This window comes from Chroicocephalus ridibundus, chromosome 16 (assembly GCF_963924245.1).
Source record: "Chroicocephalus ridibundus chromosome 16, bChrRid1.1, whole genome shotgun sequence".
Classification (NCBI taxonomy): domain Eukaryota; kingdom Metazoa; phylum Chordata; class Aves; order Charadriiformes; family Laridae; genus Chroicocephalus; species Chroicocephalus ridibundus.
In genome coordinates, this window is record NC_086299.1 from 9,444,251 (window position 1) to 9,462,988 (window position 18,738).

Below are 18,738 nucleotides of genomic sequence, written 5' to 3' on the forward strand. Positions count from 1 at the left end.
CCATGGGTCTTTCCCTTCCCTTGGCTTTAAATTCCCACCCAGCTCCTCACCCACCAACACGAGTTCGCTCCCGCTTGTCAGGAACGAGATACTTAATTTGTCAGTTCGCTACGCTTAATATTTCTTTCATGTATCGCATCGGTTTTAAATGCAAAACATGTCTGGATAAGCTCACTTTTTTGCTTTTTGGGTTTGGTGGTTTTTTTTTTTTTTTCCCCCACCCTGCTGCAGTCGACGCATCGAAGGTAGCTGTGTTTAACTAATAAAAAAGATTTTAAAATGCTGGTTTTGCACTTCTTTAATTGACTTTCAATTTCCATTCACATGCAGCCTGGCACATTGCGCAAGAAAAAAAAAAAGAGCGCCGAGCAAATAAGAAATGCGTCACTCGCTGGTTTTTTACCATAATCAAAAATGTAAAAATTAAGAATCTGAATCAATGTACATTAAACTATGTAATTGCCTAAATAAACGTGGCGGGGGTTGATAATGGGTCTTCCTGATTAGAAGAAAATATCAAATTTAGTGCAAAGGTTATATTTGGTTGCAGAGCAGCGCGGTTTCGCGGTTGCACCTTTCTTTGGGGGGATAAAACCAGACGACCGCGACGGGTCCAGGCGCTGGTGGAAGGATGAAGGAGCTCGGAGCATCTTGGGTGGCATCCTCGAGGGAATTGGGATGGAAGAACGGCTAGCGGGTGGTGGAAGTTGGCTTTCCCAGCTCTCACGAGCCCGGTGGTGGTTGTGTTTTCTCTTCCAGCAACCCAGTCCTGGCGGTCCCCGACCTGGCGAGGGTCCTGGCTTGCAGCGACTGGTCTTGCAGCAAGGGAAGAGGCTCCCAAGAGCAGGAGCCTCCAGGTAAACCCTGGCCCGGATGGGTTTATTGCAGCCTCTTGGTTATTTATCATCACTTGAACTTGCTCAGGGTGGTTTGGAGCTCCACGGGGCACGGTGCAGAGCTTTATTAGGACGCCCCATGTGCCTCCTAACCCTTTTCCCTGGAAATTGTGGCAGCTTTGCCAACCCGATCAGCGAAAATAAATAATATCCCAGTGTCGCAAGCTGCATTGAAGCTGCTCAATGCTCTTATGGTTATCCCGAGAGCTGCAAGGCCACGGTTTGAAGCTGCTGCCCGTCAGTAGAAACACAGAGCTGGGTGTCCGGCAGTGTTGGAACTCAACGGCCGGGATCCAGGGGTGGTGGCAGGAGTCAGATGGTGGCACCGCCATTGCCACCGTGCCTGCCAGCTCTCCAAAGGCTCCTCCCCTGCACCGGTATTTGGGAGCAAAAAGAAATAATCACCCAGGTCTGAGTATCAGTTTTCATTTGTCCTTTCTCCTTTGCTTTCCCTTAACCGCAGCCAAAAGTCATTTTGCCGTCAACCACAGGATCACTGCGCGCTTTTCTGCTCCAAACCTGGTTGTCCTTCCCTGCAGAACAAGCAGTGCTCCGGCACGGGATGTCCCCAACGCTTTTAATCTCCAAAATGCCTCCCCAGGCGAATTGTGTTAATATCGGAGAGTGCAGGAGCGGGGGGAGAGCTGCCCGCCCGCGGTCGTTGCTATTCATCGCTCGCCGTCACGCTGGGGAATAAGGAAAAGCTGCCGGGTTTCGACGCGGCAGCAAGGAGTTAAAGGAAAGGTGAAATATTAAACGGAAGCGAAGGGGCACCCTGAGAAGGGCAGGATCCCAGGAAAGCTTTTCTGGGGATGGCAAAAAAAAAAGCCCCTGGAAGGGCTCCAGCTGCCCGGCTCCCACCCAGCCTGCGCGTCCTCGGCTCCCCAGCGCCCAGCCTGCCCTGGCAGGGATGCCGAAGGGCACGAAGCCGGGACGCTGATGGTTAAAAGAGGCTTTTGCAGGTTGCAAAGGGGCTGGGATACCTTTGCCGGTACCCGGGTTTTGCTGGGGGAGAAGTAGAAATGTGTTGGAGCGCGCGCGAGCCCGTCTTGTTGAGCTTGCTGCTCGGAGCGCCGGCTGTGCAGGTAACTAAATAACAAGGAGTTAAATATTAATGATAATATGGAGTTTTTTTGGACTCATAAGGTTTACCGGCCCAAGCATCCCAGCATAGAGGGATGACGGGATGCAGGGAGCTGCAGCCCCACTTTCGTTCTCCTGGGGGTGGAAGAGGTGGCCCCGGCGGTGGTGGAAGAGGCTGGACCGTGGCAGCTTTTAGCATGAGGAGAGGATGCATCACCCACCCGCCATCAGCAGAAGCAACACGCTACGGCTAATGGGCAAACTTCAAAGGCAGGGTTAATTAACACAGCCTCCCAAGGTCTTCTGACATAGGTGGATGCCACTGACCTTCGTAGGAAGCCCTTGAAGGCAGAAATGTGAGGTCTCCAGGCAGGAACTGAGACAAGTAATAAATACTTTTGGGAGCACGTTAGGAAAACGTTAACCTCAGCTCTCCTAAACCACCAGGAGCAACAAAGCGTAAATGGTGATATCCTGGGCTGCTCCAGCACCGCCTCTTATCTCCAAGCGCTTCAAGCGCGTCCGTGACTTCGTGCTCATGACCTGCTGCCACCATGGAGGCAGGTACGGCAGGGTTTTGTCTGTCTGGGAGCTGTATTTGTCTGTCTGGGGCTGACAGATGACAGATGACAAGCCGTTTGAGGGGAAGAAAACGCAATTACCCAAAGTAGGCTTTTGGCAGGACACAGAGAAGGAGGAACGAGGTCGGTGAAACCTGGGGAAAAGGGGATGAAAGACCGGCTGCCTACAGTCAGGGCCCTGGTTTGCTTTTGGTTTCCTCCTCAGAGACAGCGGTTGTGCAGTAATTAGCGATGTAAAACATGCGTCGGCCTCTTTGTTCCCATTAGGCTTGGCTACGGCTTGAAATGATGCGCAACAGTCGCCCGTGGTTAATTTTACCAAATGTTCGCTTTAATTTCATTTAAGACCAGCTGTCTATAAATCTATAGGGCCTATTTACATCAGGTGCACATAAATATCTAGAGACACGTATATAATTCTGTGCTGAGGAGAAGGAAACAGGTAGTAAGGCACTGGTAGGAGCAACGCAACCCCTGGCCCCCAGCCTCCAACCCCGGGGGGATGGGTAAGGTCAAGCCCGAAGGCTCAATGTTGGCGTGATGCCGATGGGGCTGACCTTTGGGTCATACCTCCTTAGGGATGAAACCTCCCTGCTGTGTTTCTCCACCCTAAAATCCCCCGTGTGTTGCGTGTCCAGGTCAATATTAAACGCCCAGTGTGTAAAGCAGCTACTAATTGGGCAGCGCACAGCCGGGAGCCTGCGGCGAGACGTGGTTTATTTGCACCCGAGCAAGCACGCCTATGTTTAAATACCTTGAAGCAAACAAGTCCACCCGTCTCTTGCTTTGCTCTTCCTTGTGTCTTCAAGGCTGGGTTTACTGGCAGTATCCAAGGGCGGTTTGTCCCCTTCCTTCCTTACTTACGGCGACGGGCGGGGATGCCTCCTTGATGGTAAGGATGGATAATATTGCCCTGGTAGTGTTGGTCCCATGCTACGTCATCCAATGTGGGCTGGTGGCTTCTCCTACCAGCTTTCACCATCATGTCACATCCGAGTCACCACCACTGTTGCATGAGACCCAAGCACGGCTCCCTCAAACCTGCGTTTGTGCCGTCCCTCTCTCCGGCAGCACCAGGACAGCTGGGAGGAGACTGCCGTGGGGCGACGGGAAGGGCTGCAGCTCCTTGGTCCCGAAGCGTGGTGAGATGTGGTCGGCCAGGAAACGTATGTGGAAGTGCCGGCTGATGCAGTGGACCAGGCTGCCCACCACGGCGCACTGGAAGCCAGGTGGGTCGGGCATGGCGTAGGTGGCACACTCATACCATAGCTTGGCCTTGGCACCGCAGCGGTGGACACTGATGCCTGTGTTGCGGTGCAGGTCAAAGCGGTAGATGAAGCCGTTGGTGCTCACCATCTCAGCTGTCCTGTTCCTGCCGCTGCCGGCCGGGCTGACACTCCAGCTGTCCGAGCGGGTGGCATAACGCAGCAGCACATAGCGCAAGGTGCCCCCCGTCACGTAGATCTCCCCATCGCACACCGTGGCCGTGTGGGCCACAGCGAAGGTGTCGTGGGGCAGGGGTGCGATGAAGGTCCAGCGGTCCTGCCGGGGGTCGTAGCGCTCCACCGTGTAGAGGCACTCACCGCCGATGGCGTAGAGGTGGCCATCCAAAGCCACAAGCTTGCAGTGCGGCCGTGCTTGGTTCAGGGGGCAGATCTCCCTCCAGATGTTGGTGAGAGGGTCATAGCAGAAGACACGGTTGGAAGGTCTCTGTGTCCGGCCTGTGCCCTCACAGCCGGCCACCACGAAGAGGTAGTTGAACATGCTGCACATGGCACACCCCCGGGAGACCACCTCCGGTGGCATGTGGCAGAGGTGATGCCAGCAGTCTCCTCCATCATCGTAGTAGCAGAGGTGGCTGGTGTGGATGCCGGGCTCCTGCACGTTGATGTCTGCCACAGCCACGTACATCTTCCCCTTCATCCTCCGCCGCAGGATGAGCTCCCGCTCGCCAGCGTTGAGGCGGCCGTAGATGGAGGGTCTCCTCAGCACCTGCAGATAGTTGTCACTCATCACCTTGTAGGCGGCCTCCTGGAGGTGACCGAGCTTCTGCGCCTTGGCTGTGCAGAGGACTTCGTAGCAGTTCCCCAGGTCCAGGTGGGTGGGTGGTGGCATTTGGAAGTGGTCAGCACTGGCCACCAGCCCTGGCTGGGGGCTTGCAGGAGGCGTGCTGGCTGGCACCGTGACCCCAAAACCCTCCATGGGCAGCTGGAGGTGGGGGCTGTTGGCGATCTGGAGGGTGCTGTCCTTGCGGCCAGGAGAAGGTGGCTCAGGGGAGCTCTCCAAGCTCCCCATAGGTGGTGGAACTATCGAGGAGGTGGTGGGATCCCGCATTGCCAAAGCTGGGTCCAGCTCCTGGGTTGCAAAGTTCTGCTGCTCTTCATTGACACGCTCCGAGCTGCGGGATGTTCCTGGAGGGATGTAGGGGAGACACCTCTTCTTCGACACCGACTGAGAGATGGACTGGACGTAGTAGTCATAGACTTTTCCTTTGAGGCCGGGGACTGGCTGCCCAGCCTCATCCTTCGCCTGCCGCTTGGTGATGTAGTTCTCCTCCACCTGGATCTTCGCAACCGAGGAGAAAGAGTAGGAGGCATCCGACCCCGTGTTGCTCGCTGTCATCGTTAGACCCAGGTCTGAGATGACACTGAGGGTCTGGATCATTCCCCCGTGCCCCTCGGCCTCCTGGCTCATGCCTCCACTGGCCAAATCCTGCTTTGTGCTTTGGGCACGTCCATCACCTGCCTCCTGGGCATCAGCAATCCCGGGAGAAAGCCCGGTGCTTGGGGCAAGCGCGTCCTCCGCCCTGCGGCAGCTCAGTGCTTCGGACGCATCCCCAGGGTCGTAAGAGTTCAGCTCGCTTCCCGGCTCGCTTCCTGGCTTGCTTCCTGGCTCATTTCCCGGCTCACTTCCCAGCTTGCTTCCCAGCTCGCTTCCTGGCTCATTTCCCGGCTCACTTCCCAGCTTGCTTCCCAGCTCGCTTCCTGGCTCATTTCCCGGCTCACTTCCCAGCTTGCTTCCCAGCTCGCTTCCTGGCTTGCTTGACAGCTTACATGCCTGCTCACTTCCTAGCTCACTTCCCGATTTGCTTCCTGGCTCACTTCCCAGCTCGTTTCCCGGCTCGCTCCCTGACTTGTTTGCCAGCTTGCTTCCCAACTTGCTTCCTGGCTCGCTTCCCAGATCACTTCCCGGCTTGACTCCTAGCTCCATTCCTGCCTTGCTTCCTGACTTACTTCCCCGCTCACTTCCCCAATCATTTCCCGGCTCAATTCCTGGTTTGCTTCCCAGATCACTTCCCAGCTTGATTCCTAGCTCGATTCTTGGCTTGCTTCCTGACTTACTTCCCAGCTCACTTCCTAGCTCTCTTTCCGAATCACTTCCCTGGTCACTTCCCAGCTCAATTCCTGACTTACTTCTCAGATCACTTCCCAGCTTGGTTCCTGGCTCGATTCCTGGCTTGCTTCCCGACTTACTTCGTGGCTTGCTTCCTAGCTCACTTCCCAGATCGCTTCCCAGCTCAATTCCTGGCTTGCTTCCCGACTTACTTCCCAGCTTACTTCCTAGCTCATTTCCCGGCTCGCTTCCCCTCCCAGCTAACCCTGTTTTCCCACGAATCAGCCCGGGATCAGAAACCACCTCCTCTCCTTCCTCCTCCTCCTCCTCGCCCCTCGGCAGATTTCGATCCCCCCAGGAAGGCGTGCGCCGTGGCCGGGGGACGCTGGCTTGACCGCTGGCTCGTCCGTCCCCACCGTCCCTCCTCGCCTCCTCCCCAAACACCCTCCTCCGCCGCAGCCCCGCCGTGCCGTCCCCATCCTCATCCCGGCCAGCGTTTTCCCTCTGCTCTCCTCCCGCCTCGGCCGGCGGGATTTTGCCCCCGGCAAGCGAGCGGGACTTATAAAACCTGTACGCCAAAGTCAGGAGGAGCAGAGCGGCGGCGGAGAGGACCAGCTTGCCGGCCAGCTGCATGTCGGAGTGCCAGGGCAGGGTTACCCGCTGGGGCATTTTTCCATGCCGGGAATGCGGAGAAGCCGATTAATGATTGCCGAGCGAGCCCGGAGAGAAGAGTTGAAGGTCTGGGGCAAGGTGACTTTGAGCGGGCAAAGCTGGCAGGAGGTTTCCGGACAAGCTTTGCATGTTTGGGATGGGCTGGGCTCCGGGGAAAAGGTACAGCCCAGAGCTGGCGGCACAGAGCCGGCTTTATTAGCCTGGTAAACAGAGAGGCTCAGAGAAAAGCAAAAGGAAGCACAAAGGGAGGAAAAGTATCTCCTCCGAGCAGCCCGACGGTGCTGCCTCCTCGTTTCTTTGCCTGTTTAAAAGGGATCGTGCAACGGAAGGCAAAAATAAGTTGTTTTCGTCCGGGAAAGGTGTCTCATCCCTGGGCGAAGGGAGGGAGAAGCAGCCCGGTGCCGGGCAGACCTTTGGTCTGACACCGAGCAGCTGCTCCGCGGCGGAGGCGGGTGACTAATTCCGTAACCTTCGTTTGCGGCAGGCTAGCTAACGAAGGGTGACGGGAAATAGCCCGAAAGCTTCTCGGGGTCTCTTTGAGGCCAGCTTGGAAGTGGCAGGGGAATGAAGAGCTGGTGGAAAAGGAGCTGGGGGCTCTGGGAGAGGGAAAAATCCGGCACTGAAGAGGAAATAAAGGCAGGAGTGAAACTGTAGCTGGTGGCCGCCGCGTTCAGAGACCTGCATCCATGCGCACGGGGAGAGGGATGAGCTAAGGAAAGTGTATTACAACATTGGGACCGGGAAGAAATTAGGGATGGGAAGGGATGGGAGAGGTGCGAGTCCTCATTCGGAAGCGATGCGCCGCTGTGCGTGGGATGTCCGCGGGGATCGGAGCCGCCGTGGGGAAACTGAGGCACGGAGGATGCCAGACAGGGTCACGCTTGCTTCCTTCCCCCTCTGGAAAGCTGTCGGTGATGTGTCTGGCTCTGATCTGAATTTCAAAGATTTAAGGGAATTGTTGTCCCCACCGTCCCCGAGGCAGCCGGGTCCCCACGCCTGGACCGCGGCGGGGGGTGGGGGTGGTGGGGGTGTTGGAAAGGAGGGCGCCTGGGGAATGACATCCCTCTGCAACCGCCGCTAAGCGAGCTGAATTCAAAGGGATAAAATTAATTTCCTTTTCCCCGAGGGGAATGTCTCGCATGCTGAGAGACGCATAAAGAAACGAGGCCCGACGACGCGGCGCAGGAACAGCCAAAATGTGGGCAGGGGGTGGGCGGCTGCTCCTCTTTCCATGCAGGGACTCGCTCCCCACCAGCTTGGTCCTGATCCGGTGGGATTTTGCCAGAGAAATGAGCCTGGGGGATGCTAAAACAGCGCCTTGTATGAGGTGCGGGTGCGACGGGTCCTGCCCGCGTGGGTGAGTGTGGTGGGATGAGGTCTTGCCGTGGGTCTTTAGCGGGTGGTGGGTGCTCGTGCCTGGTGTCCGCACCCTCCCAAACCACATCCCACGCAGCAGCTGATCGTCACCAGCACGAGCTCAGGCACTGCCTTCCGCGGCGGGGAGGAGCATCGGGGACCTCCTCGGGGCACGGTCCCCACTGTCACCGGTGTCTGCAGCCACGGGGATGCCCTCCCAGCCAACGCCGAGATGCTGCTTTTCGCCTGACGGCTTCGCACGGGGACGTGGTGGTGCCAAAGGGGATGGGGGGCAGTTGAGTATCTGCCACTAGACTTGCCATGGATGCTTGTTAGGCAGAGGACCCCGCGCTAAATAGTGTAATATTCCTACGTACGTAGAAAGAGGATGGTTTGGCAGTCGGGGACGCCTGCGCGCATCCCTGCTGTGAACCGGGAGAACCCACCAGTGGCTTTTAGGGGGAGGTTCGGGACGTTGTCGCCTCGTATGGGTGCAGCGTGGGGGAACGCAGCAATGAAGAGAGAATGGGGGAACGGGGACATTTCGATTAAGAGCTGGACTGATGCGTCCTGCTCGGTTGCCGCTCAAGCTTGGGCCAGGGACCGAAGCCAAAGCTTGGGCCGTCACCTAGCCAAAACCCACCCAGCCGCTCCCCTCCATCCCATTTGGCGTGGGGACCCCAAATTCGTCGCTGGGGGAGCTTGATCCGGCCAAAACCTTGGGGAAAGTGTATCCCTCCTGCCTGTAAACGTGGATGGTCCTGAAGCCGATGCTGGCACGGGGGTAACGGGGACGCGCATGGAGGCTGGGCACGCGTTTCGGCTCTCGGCTAGTTGGCAAAGGGTCTGGCCCCCCATGTGCGGCTGCGACCCTGGCCGCCTTCGGCTCTCACTGCGGTGGTTTTTAATCTGCAGGTAGAGCTGCAAAGATCCCCGCGTTCATGAGCTGGGAAGCATGAATTATGCATGTCCTTGGTGGCCCTGTGAACCCAGCCACGGCAGCGACTGTGCCCAGTAATGAGGTGGGAGAGACCGGGGAAGCACCGAGCGAAGCCCATCACCGCTCCCGCCGGCATTCCCAGCCCCAGACAAGCTGGAGCATCCCTGGTTTTGTAATCCCCACCTTAATATCCCAAAGGGCTGGGGGTTTGGATGAGCCCTGTGCCAGGATGAACGCGGTTACCCTCGTCATCGGGGGGTTTTTATGGACCTTGGGAGGGCGAAACACGGAGCGCCAGGGGGCTGGGGGCAGGCAGCGTGCTCTGGGTGCTGCTGCCTTCACAACTGGCAGGATTGGGAGGATCAGAGCTCGACCAGCAGCAGGGAATGATGCGGGGAAGGAGGATCGCCATGGCAAAAATGCAGGTCGGACGTATAAAGGCATATTTACCCACGCCTTGCGGTAAGGAGGACGAGCGGCAGCGTAGGGGAGCAGGGGATGCGGCCGCGGCGTCTCCGAGCAGCGCTGACGTCTCGGCACTTGTGACTCTAATTGAATGTAATTGCCTCCTCCAAATTTTGCTAAAACCTTTTCAAAGTCCCCCCGCCGAAATTAGGGAACATCGATAACGCCACTCCTTGGGGTTTTCAGCTCGCGTCATCCCTAAGAAGCGCGATTAATTTTTTACAAGCTAATCATATCTCTTAGGCAGGTTGTCAGCCGCGGATCTGTCATCTCTCATCAATAATGAAACAACCTGAGCAGCTCTTTCCCCCTCCAGCCTCCTGCATTATTCACCGCCAGGTCCTCAAACAACGGGGTATGTGTGGTGGGGGCCGGGGAGGGGGCAGCCAGGGATTTAATTGATGTCCTTCGTAATTACCTGTGGGAAGGCGGCTGGGGCTGGGGAGGCTGGGAGGCGAAGGACGAGAGGTGGCAGGAGGTGAAGGCAGGGTCCGGCACGGCATGGGAGGTTTTCTTTGGATCACTGCTTGGGTGGGGTGGCATCTCTCCGCGTCCCTTGTCGCCTTGCGGGGGGAACTTTGGGAAAGCAAGCAGCATCTCTGTCCAAAATGAGGAGAGACTCCCGTGTCCCCTCGGTCATCGCTTTGGCTGTGCTGGGGCTGAGGAGGTCCCATGCTCTAGGCTGAGCCGCCACCACGGGAAAGAGCTAAGCATCCCGAACGCGCGCGGAGGTGACGGATTTGGGATGCGGCACCTCCGAGCCCAACGGTCCTCTCCCAGCCGCTGGATGGGGAAGTCACGTCCGTCGTTCTTGAGATGGCACCAAGCGGAGCTGGTTGATGGTGGCACTGCCTCTCTAATGCTCCTCATTTCCATGGTTCCGGGCGAAAACCTCCACATTTGCATTTAAATGGAGGTTTGGGCGCCTGTAAATCCCCATTTTTGAAGCGAGAAGGCTTAATGGTTGTTTAATCGCGTTGGGATGAGGCCCCTGGAGCATCTCCAATCCAGCGAGGAGGGCGAGAAGCATCCGCGCCGCGGTGGTGGGGCTCTCCTGCCTGCTTAGTAGGAGGCAGAGGGGGTAAACCGAGTCACGCGGATGTCCCTAAAAAATAAAGGTTGCCCTAAAAAAATAAAGGTTCTTCGGAAAAAATGAAGGTTTTTTCTTCTCGCCCAGGGAGGTGCCACGGGCTGGAGCAGTGACAGCGGTCGGGGAGGGAGCAGGGGTCCGGGCAGCTGGTCCGAAGGGATATGGCTGCTCGGATGCTGTTGCTTTGGGATGAGAGCGGAACCGCTGATCCTCCTACATCCCAGCCAGCCCCTGAGCTGCTGCCAGCCCAAATTATTACGTACGGAAAGAAACTCCTGAGCCGCCGCGTGTTTGTTCGGCTCCTTTGAGGCTAGGAAATCGCTCGCAGCGAGGTTGGCAACGGAGCATGGTAGGGACTGAATCTGCTTAATAATAATTAATCATAATAATAATAATAATAACGCTTAGCACTCGTACGGGGCTTTGGAAAGATGAAGCGCCGCACGGCTGCTGGCTAATCCTCTAGGATTAAAAGTTCCCGGAGGAGAAGGCAGGGGAGTGCCCCATCCTCAGGCTCCTCTCCCCCCACATCCACTCCCCAGGGAGCCGGGATGCTCTCGGGGCACCACGGGGAGGGAAAGCAGCCGGGCAAACCGCCGGCATCCCCCCGCGCTGGGCAGGATTGAGGCGAAACCACTTGGTTTTTTGCAAAGAGTCGTCCTGCAGCAGGATTAACACCATACTGGGATGCGCCCGGCGGCACGGGGTACCGTAGGAACGCCCAGGATCTGGCCCTGCTGCCCCGTTATCTGTTTCCATGGCGACAATTAGCCAAGAGGGATGGGGAGGGTGGCATGGACCAAATGTGGGTGCAGCGCTTTAAAATGGGCCGGTGCCTGGGCGCCGGGGCTGCCCGACGGGCCGCGCGCTGCCCGCTCGTGTGTGAGCGCTGACATTTTGGGTGGGGAGCCGTCTGTCACTAGAGATTGACCGTCCAGCCCGGGACAAGCGCTGCGCACGGCGCCCGTTTTCCACCAAAACTGACGTGCCCCAACCGAGGTCCCGGGGTGTAAGGCCAGTGATCCGCGGCTTTTGGGCTCCCGGCGCCGCCGTCCGCATGTAGAACTCGTCCCCCAACGTCCCTCATGATGGCGACGCATCCCTCATGATGGGGACACATCCCTCATGACAGGGACACATCCTTCATGCTCCCTACCCTGGGGAGCTGAGACCTGGCTTGGTGCAGTGGGAATGGTGTAAATGGATTTTTCCAGGGGAAACCTGGCCCTTGCATAATAGACACCCCCCTCCCAACCACCCCCCAAGACTTTGCAAAGCCTCCAGGTAGCCCAAAATGGTTCTGGGTACCCCAGCGCAAGGCAAAACATCAAGCGCAGCCTTCTACCAGGGGAGATTTTTCTTTTTCCTTTTAATTAAATTGTCTGAGGAAGCCAAGACACAGACAGAAAGAGACCGAGACTGTAAATAGTATAGAAAAAAAAAAAAAGAGAGAGAGAGAGCGAGCGAGAGAACCGACTGACGGAGGTGTAAATGCCAGGTGGAGCCGTACGGAGGAAGAGAAGGAGGAGGAAGAGGCAGGCGAAGCTTCACGTTAGCTCCAGGATCACTGTTAGGGTGAGCGCCAAAACTAATCTGAAGCCGCAGTGGCCGGTAAGTGAACCTAGGCAGGAGGAGAAGAGGGATGGAGAGTTTAGGGAGCCGCGTCTTGCCACTTGGGTTTAAAGTAGTATGGGGTCAGCACCTTTTTTTGGAGGGGATCCCCCTCCTAAACTTGCTATGGAGCTTGTGAAGGGTGGGCAGAAGGTCAGGGATGCTGCAGGGAGCATCCACAGGGCCCTGCAAGGACATCCCTGCTGCCAAGGGCAAGGACTTGAGGCAAGGCAAGGCGAGATGGCCAAGGACTTGGGGCAAGGCAAGGAGAGGTGTTCAAGGGCTTGGGGCAAGGCAAGGAGATGTGTTCAAGGACTTGGGGTAAGGCAAGGAAAGATGTTCAAGGGCTTGGGGCAAGGTAAGGAGAGACGGCCAAGAACTTGGGGCAAGGCAAGGAGAGACGTTCAAGGGCTTGGGGCAAGGCAAGGAGAGGTGTTCAAGGGCTTGGGGCAAGGCAAGGAGAGATGTTCAAGGGCTTGGGGCAAGGTAAGGAGAGACGTTCAAGGGCTTGGGGCAAGGCAAGGAGAGGTGTTCAAGGGCTTGGGGCAAGGCAAGGAGAGATGTTCAAGGGCTTGGGGCAAGGCCAGGAGACGTGTTCAAGGGCTTGGGGCAAGGCAAGGAGAGATGCTCTCTGCATGGTCCTTCCATCCCTCTGGGGTTTCGGGTCAAAATACCGGTGCCACCACCACTCACCGTTGGAGTCCTCTGTTCCTCTGGGAATATTTGGGTTTTCTAATGGGAAAGAAATAGCAGAGAGAGAGTTTTATTAGGGTGTGGCGGGTAGATGAGTGAGGATTTAGGGAGCGAGGGGTGACCCCCACGGTGCCACCATACCAAAAACGATGAGCCGGGTGTGGGTGTCGGTGGAGCCCAGGGGGTTCTGGGCGGTGCAGCGGTACATGGAGCCGTTGAGTTCGGCTGGCACCCGCTCCAACACCAGCTCCTTGCCATCATGCTCGGCGCTGCCATCGAGGAGCCGGCTCCCCACCCGGGTCCACGTGAAGAGGGGCTCGGGGAAGACTTCATTCTGTGGGGAGATGGGGGGCTCTGAGATGGGTGTAGAGGGTGAGCAAACCCTGTCTCGCACTTGGAGGAAGGATGAGGTAGAGCCAAAATGCCCAGGGGTGCACCAATGTAGGGACCATGATGTAACCCAAGGCCACCAAGCCAACCCCATAAAGTGCTGGTGTGGATGCAAGGTTGTCTGTTGGCAATGGAATCGCCTCACGACAATAAGGATGGGTGGGGATGCTGACCTGGAAGCCCTGCACCAAGATCCGCACAGTGTCTCCAACGCGGGCTCTCGTCGGGGTCATTGTGATCTTCGGGCCCTTGGGAGCGACTGCAAGGGAAGGGGAGAAGAAGGGACATCAGCCGAGCGAGGGGTTCCCGGTGCTGGTGGGTGCCCTTGGCCAGCGTTAATGATGGTTTGATGAACAATCGTGGCAAGGGGAAGGCAGTGTGTGCCAGCCGACGGGGCTGATGGCTGGGTGATTGATGGACAGGCTGACGGCTGTCCAAATGACTGATAGACAGGTAGGCAAGGGCCCCACAGGCGATGAACGGGAAGACGGTGAGATTGATATGTGACTGTAATGGGATGCATCGGTGGTGAAGGACAGATTTCCTAATCAAGCCCCTCTCTGCTCAGAAAGAGGGGTCAAGAGGGGTCAGGCTGGTTTGAAGCCATGGAGGTGGACAACTCAGAAAAGTATCCCTAGGACAAGGTGGCCTTGGTGAGTCTCGCGCAAGTGCTGTTAGCATGGGAGACAGCCACAAAGCTTTGCTGGCCCAAAATGCCAAGGACAGCCCTGTAAAGAAAAGGGGGACCCCCCTTCCCACACCAGACTTGGGGTGTCCTTGCCTGGTGCGTTGCGGGGAGAAGCAATGACGCAGCCAGCCACGGTGCGTGGATGTCCCTCCTGGGCCATGGGTGGGATGGGACAGCCCCAGGAGCTGGCTGGGCTTTGCACGGAAGGAGCCTTTTGCAGGTTCAAAGGGAAAAATGGGCAGGAGGGAGGTTGTGCTTTGCCAGGAGTGGGTGTTTCATCCTTTGTATACTCAAGTGCTGCAGTGGGTGGGACAGGCTGAGCCTGGACATCACGCTGGCACGACACAAAGGGACAAACAGCCACCAGAAACCACATTGGTCTGCACTGGTGGACACTGGCCCTCAGAAAGGGCATCCACGCCCCAGGATGCTCTGCATGGACGTGTGCCGGAGTCCACAGTTGTGCACCTGGCCTGCAATACCCCTGCAGGATCTGGTCCTCTGGTGTTAAAGCGGAGGTGATGGGTTGCAGATAATTACACCATGCTATGGTCTGTACCGGAAGAATTCTTTCTGCACCGAAGCAAATGATTTGTCTCGGTTTCAACGCGACCTGTATTGAGCGTATCTATAGTGTATATATAATATTTATATGTAGGGAGGGGGTTAATGGGGGATCTGCCAAAAAACTGGGTGTGGATGGTGGTGGTGGGGCACCTGGCGAGGTGCATAGGCTGGAGGCATCTTAGGGGATGAGGAGAGTTGTGGATTTGGGGGGGGTCAGTGTGGGGTGAGCTTTGCTGTTACAGGAACTACTGGGGACAGGCCATCAAAATCTTGGCCTCACAGGGAGCCCCACAGAGCGGACACCTAAGCTGCAGAAGGTGTGAAAATGCAGGACTTAGGTTATTTCTTTGCCAGTTGTATGCTGGGAGAGAGCTGTAATGCTCAGTGGGGAGGAACAGATAACGGAAGGCCATCTATTAGCAAGAGAGCTGCTGCCCTCCTTGTTGACTGCCAACCTCCCGTTGACCTCCTCATTGCTGCCAGCCTCCCACTAATTGAGGTGGTTGATGAGCTGAAGGAAAAGAGACGGAGCACCAGCACTGAGAGGCTTGTGCACTCTGAAGCCTGCGCCAAAGACGGGTGGAAAGCCAACGAGACGAAGCTCTCCAGGACATGGTGCATCACTGCAGATGCAGCGAGCCAAGTGCCCTACTTGGCCGGGAGCAAAGCCCAGTCTTCTCCTCCTGGCTCTAGGGGAGAAAGGATAGAGCAGCCTGCTCAGGAGGGTGCCCCGAAGCTGGGGCAAGCCTGGTGGAGAGCTCAGCCTCTTCTGATGGGGAACCAGGAGAAGGTAGGGGAGCCCCAGCCTTATCTGGGGGCAAGTTGATCAGCCAAGGTGGGGCAGCAGTGAGAGGCCTGATAACTACTCTGCTCACCAGCTCCCATGGTCACTTGGGGAGCTTCTGCTTTACTGGGCATGCTGGGAGCCAGTGGGGCAGCCCCAACCTCAATCTCACCACCCCATCGCAGCTGGAGCCTCACCAGCCCCATAGGCTGCCCCCGTGCAGGGGGCCAACCTGGTCTCTCCCCAGCAATCCCCACTGGGATGGCTTGGGTGGTGATGGCCAACAAGGGTGATGGCATATCCTCACGTCTCCTGGGACTGGGTATAGAGGGATGGAGGTGACATCGCTATGGGGTTGAAGGTGTTTCCCCCCCACAACGTGATGCCAGTCAAGGGGAGCTCCTCCGACCCGTCCCCTCCCAGAGTTACACCCCATAGGAGGTAACGTTAAGGGGCTACCAACTTCCTCACCTGCCCTGCAGGCAACCAAGGCAAAGATCCACCAAGTCCCCCAACAGAGCCCCCACCCCCGGCTTTAACAACCCCCTCCCTGCTCATTCCTACACCCAACACAGCCCTGGCTCCCCCCCAAACCAGCCCTTCGTTATCCCCCCTGCCCCGATCCTATGCCTCCCCCCTGTATGCAAACACCCATCCCCTTCTCATAGGGGGGGCTTCTCCCAGCACAGCCCCCCCCAGATCTAGGGCCGTGCCCACATTACCCCCCGCCACTGACATTGCTGCCTTGCTCCGATACCCCAGCAACCTCAATTCCCCCCTTACCAGCCCCACACATCACCCCAAACCCCCACAGCACGATCCAACAGCCCCCTCCCAGCCCCAGCCCTACATCAACCCCCACCCAATAGCATCCCCCATGGCTGGGGGGGGCTCTCTCCCCTTTCCGGGGCACCCTGAGACTATGAGGACTTGGGGGGCAGCACCCCCACAGCTTTCCTTACCCCCCCCCCGCCAAGGGGATCTGCATCCCATAGACCCCAGGACAACCTCCCCCAAGCACGCTATTGCCAGCACCCAAATCCTATCTTACCGCCCCAAAACTGCCCTTGTCCTCCTCCTCCCTACACCCTATCCTGCCCCACACAGCCCCTCCGTGCTCTGTCTCCCCTACAACACACGGCAAACCTCTTCTCTTGCCTGATGAACCCCCCCCCCACGCCAAAACCCACCGCCCTCAAGCCTTCTTTTCGGGGACCCCCGCCATCACCTCCTCCTGTCACTATGTGGCGTCCCACTGAGACCCGCCAGCGCCCGAAAAAGCCCCAAGATGAAAAGCCAAAGCGCAAAAAGTGCAAAAAGTGGAAGCCAAAAAAAAAAAAAAAAAAAGGCGAACTTGCAAAAAAAGGACACAAAAAATTTGCGAAAAATTGCAAAAAAGCCAAGAACTCCCGTCCCACCCCCCCAAGCCCAGCCGCGGCGGCCGCGCTTACCGAGCGTCACCTCGGACTGCATGGGCATGGAGAGCGCCGGGTGCTTCACCTCGCAGCTGAAGAGCGCTTCGTTGTCGATTTGGGGGTTCAGGGTCCAGGTGAGGGTGGCCCGCGCCTCCACCGTCCCGTCGCTGACGGGCGCGTGCGTGTGTCGGAAATAGTAGATGGGCTCGGCCACGTGCACCCATCGCGGGAATTCCCGGCTCACCACTGTTTCGGGGATGGTTTCGGTGACGGGACCCCTCTCGGCCGCCAGCCCCCGGGGGGGGTCCGCCGTGGCCAGGGGTTGCCCGCCTCCCACCTCCCCTTCGGCCGCCAGCGATTTCGGCACCTTGGTGTCATCCAGGTCGCGGTGAAGGAGGTTACGGGGTGCCCAGCTCCCGGCGCCGACCGGCGGCTCCGGCAGCGGGGTGGCCTCAATGGGCTCCCCGTCCCTCTTGAAGTACACCTGCGTGGGGACAAAAGGGACGGTGAGCCCGGTGGGAACAGCCACCACCCCAGACGTCCCCAGCATCCCATTCCCTTGGGTAGCTTTGCACGGGGCTCCGTCCCAAAGTCCCCACGGAAAGATGCTGCAGGGCAAGATTTGGGTAGCAGGCAGCTATTTGCCTTGTTTTGCCTCCAAAATCAGCACATATATATGATATAGTTTTAATATATTTTTTTTATGCTTGCTTCACATATATATACATGAAAGATCAAAGACCCTGGGGGCTCACCAGCGGGGCGGGCTTGCCACCGGAGACCACACACACCAGGGTGAAGTTCTGCGCCTGGTAGCGGCTGAAGGGTGCCGGCGTGTCGGCGGCGAGCACCGAGATGGACGTCGGAGGAGCTGCCGGGGAGCAGAGCTGGGGCGTTAGCGCACCCACCCATCTCCATCCCTGTCCCTATCCCCATCCTCATCCCTGTCTCCATCCGCATCTCCATCCCCATCCCTGTCCCTGCCTCCATGCCCATCCCGCCCCTGTACCAATCCCCATCCCCATCCTCACCTCCCTCCTCATCCTCATCCCTGTGTCCATCCTCATCCCCATCCCTATTGCTGTCCTCATCCCCGTCCTCATCCCTGTCCCAATCGCCATCCCCATCCTCATCCTCATCTCCGTCCCCATCCCAGGCCCCATCCTCATCCCCATCCCTGTCCCCATCCTCATTCCTGTCCCCATCCCCATCCTTGTCCCCATCTCCTTCTCCGTCCCCATCCCCATCCTCGTCCCTGTCCTGATCCTCATCCCCACCCGACCCCATCCCCATCCTCGTCCATGTTCTCATCCTCACCTCTGTCCCTGACCCCATCCCCATCCTCATCCCCATTCCTGTCCCCGTTCCCATCCCTATCCCCATCCTTGTCCCTGTCCCAATCCTCATCCCCGTCCCTGTCCCCATCCCCATCCTTGGGGATGGAAAAATGAGCCGAATCTCTGCTGCCACCCCACCCTGAGACCCCGCAGCCGGTTCCCCTCTGCTCCCACCCAGCCGGGGGCTGCACTCACCCATCACGTTAAGGAATACGTTCCCGGAGGCCAGGACCACCTTCTCCCGCGTGGCTCGGTCATAAATCCCCACGTGACACTCGTAGGGACCGTTGTCCGAAATGCGAACCTCGGGGAGGCTGGGGAGGAGAGAGGGGGCTCACCGCTTGCTCCCCGCTCCATCCCAAACCCGTTCTCCCGGGGGATGCAGCGGTCGGCAGCCGGATATCAAGGCGTCGGGTGGGGTTGCTGTTCGCCAGCGATGGGGATCAATAAACTATTAATAACTGCAAGGGCTGCAGGAGAGAGCTGTGTAATGCGGTTTAGCAGCTGGAGTTTACCGGCACTGACAGCTCCTCGGGAGGGTAAGTAATTGCATTATCGAAAGGAGAAGCATACGGGAGGTAAAGGCACCGCCGAGAGCAAAAACCCGCGAAGCGTGGACATTAAACGCCTGCAAAACGCCGATGTAAGAGGCTGGGCGCCGGACGTTGCAGACCTCTCGGGCGATGCAAGGGCTTAGCAAAGCGTGGCGGATCAAAAGCATCACAAGCCCAAACTCCGAGCAAATCCAGAACACGCTTCAATCGACACGTTATCTAGATTCTTTATATACACACACATCAGAGGAGCTGCCGGGGAGCAGAGCCAGGGTGTTCGCAC

General features: G+C 57.7%; 2 protein-coding genes across 2 annotated transcripts in view; both read right to left on the minus strand.

Moving 5' to 3' along the window:
- Positions 1-343: 343 nt before the first annotated feature.
- KLHDC7A (kelch domain containing 7A) lies at positions 344-6,642 on the minus strand. The gene has a single exon (XM_063354065.1). The coding sequence runs from the start codon at positions 6,560-6,562 to the stop codon at positions 3,596-3,598; it is 2,967 nt and encodes a 988-aa protein (XP_063210135.1). The 5' UTR covers positions 6,563-6,642; the 3' UTR covers positions 344-3,595.
- Positions 6,643-11,770: 5,128 nt separating this feature from the next.
- Positions 11,771-18,738, minus strand: part of IGSF21 (immunoglobin superfamily member 21) — a 50,740-nt gene continuing 43,772 nt past the window's right edge. The window contains exons 4-10 of the mRNA XM_063354081.1: positions 18,097-18,215; positions 17,320-17,435; positions 16,601-17,048; positions 13,284-13,369; positions 12,862-13,054; positions 12,721-12,759; positions 11,771-12,037 (exon numbers count right to left, since the gene is read on the minus strand). Of these exons, the coding sequence (XP_063210151.1) occupies positions 11,964-12,037; positions 12,721-12,759; positions 12,862-13,054; positions 13,284-13,369; positions 16,601-17,048; positions 17,320-17,435; positions 18,097-18,215 (1,075 nt within the window). The 3' untranslated portion in view covers positions 11,771-11,963. The remainder of the gene's footprint in view (positions 12,038-12,720; positions 12,760-12,861; positions 13,055-13,283; positions 13,370-16,600; positions 17,049-17,319; positions 17,436-18,096; positions 18,216-18,738) is intronic.

Coding starts and splice junctions, on each gene's coding strand:
- KLHDC7A (XM_063354065.1), bottom strand. CDS start 6,562: ATGCCCCAGCGGGTAACCCTGCCCTGGCACTCCGACATGCAGCTGGCC.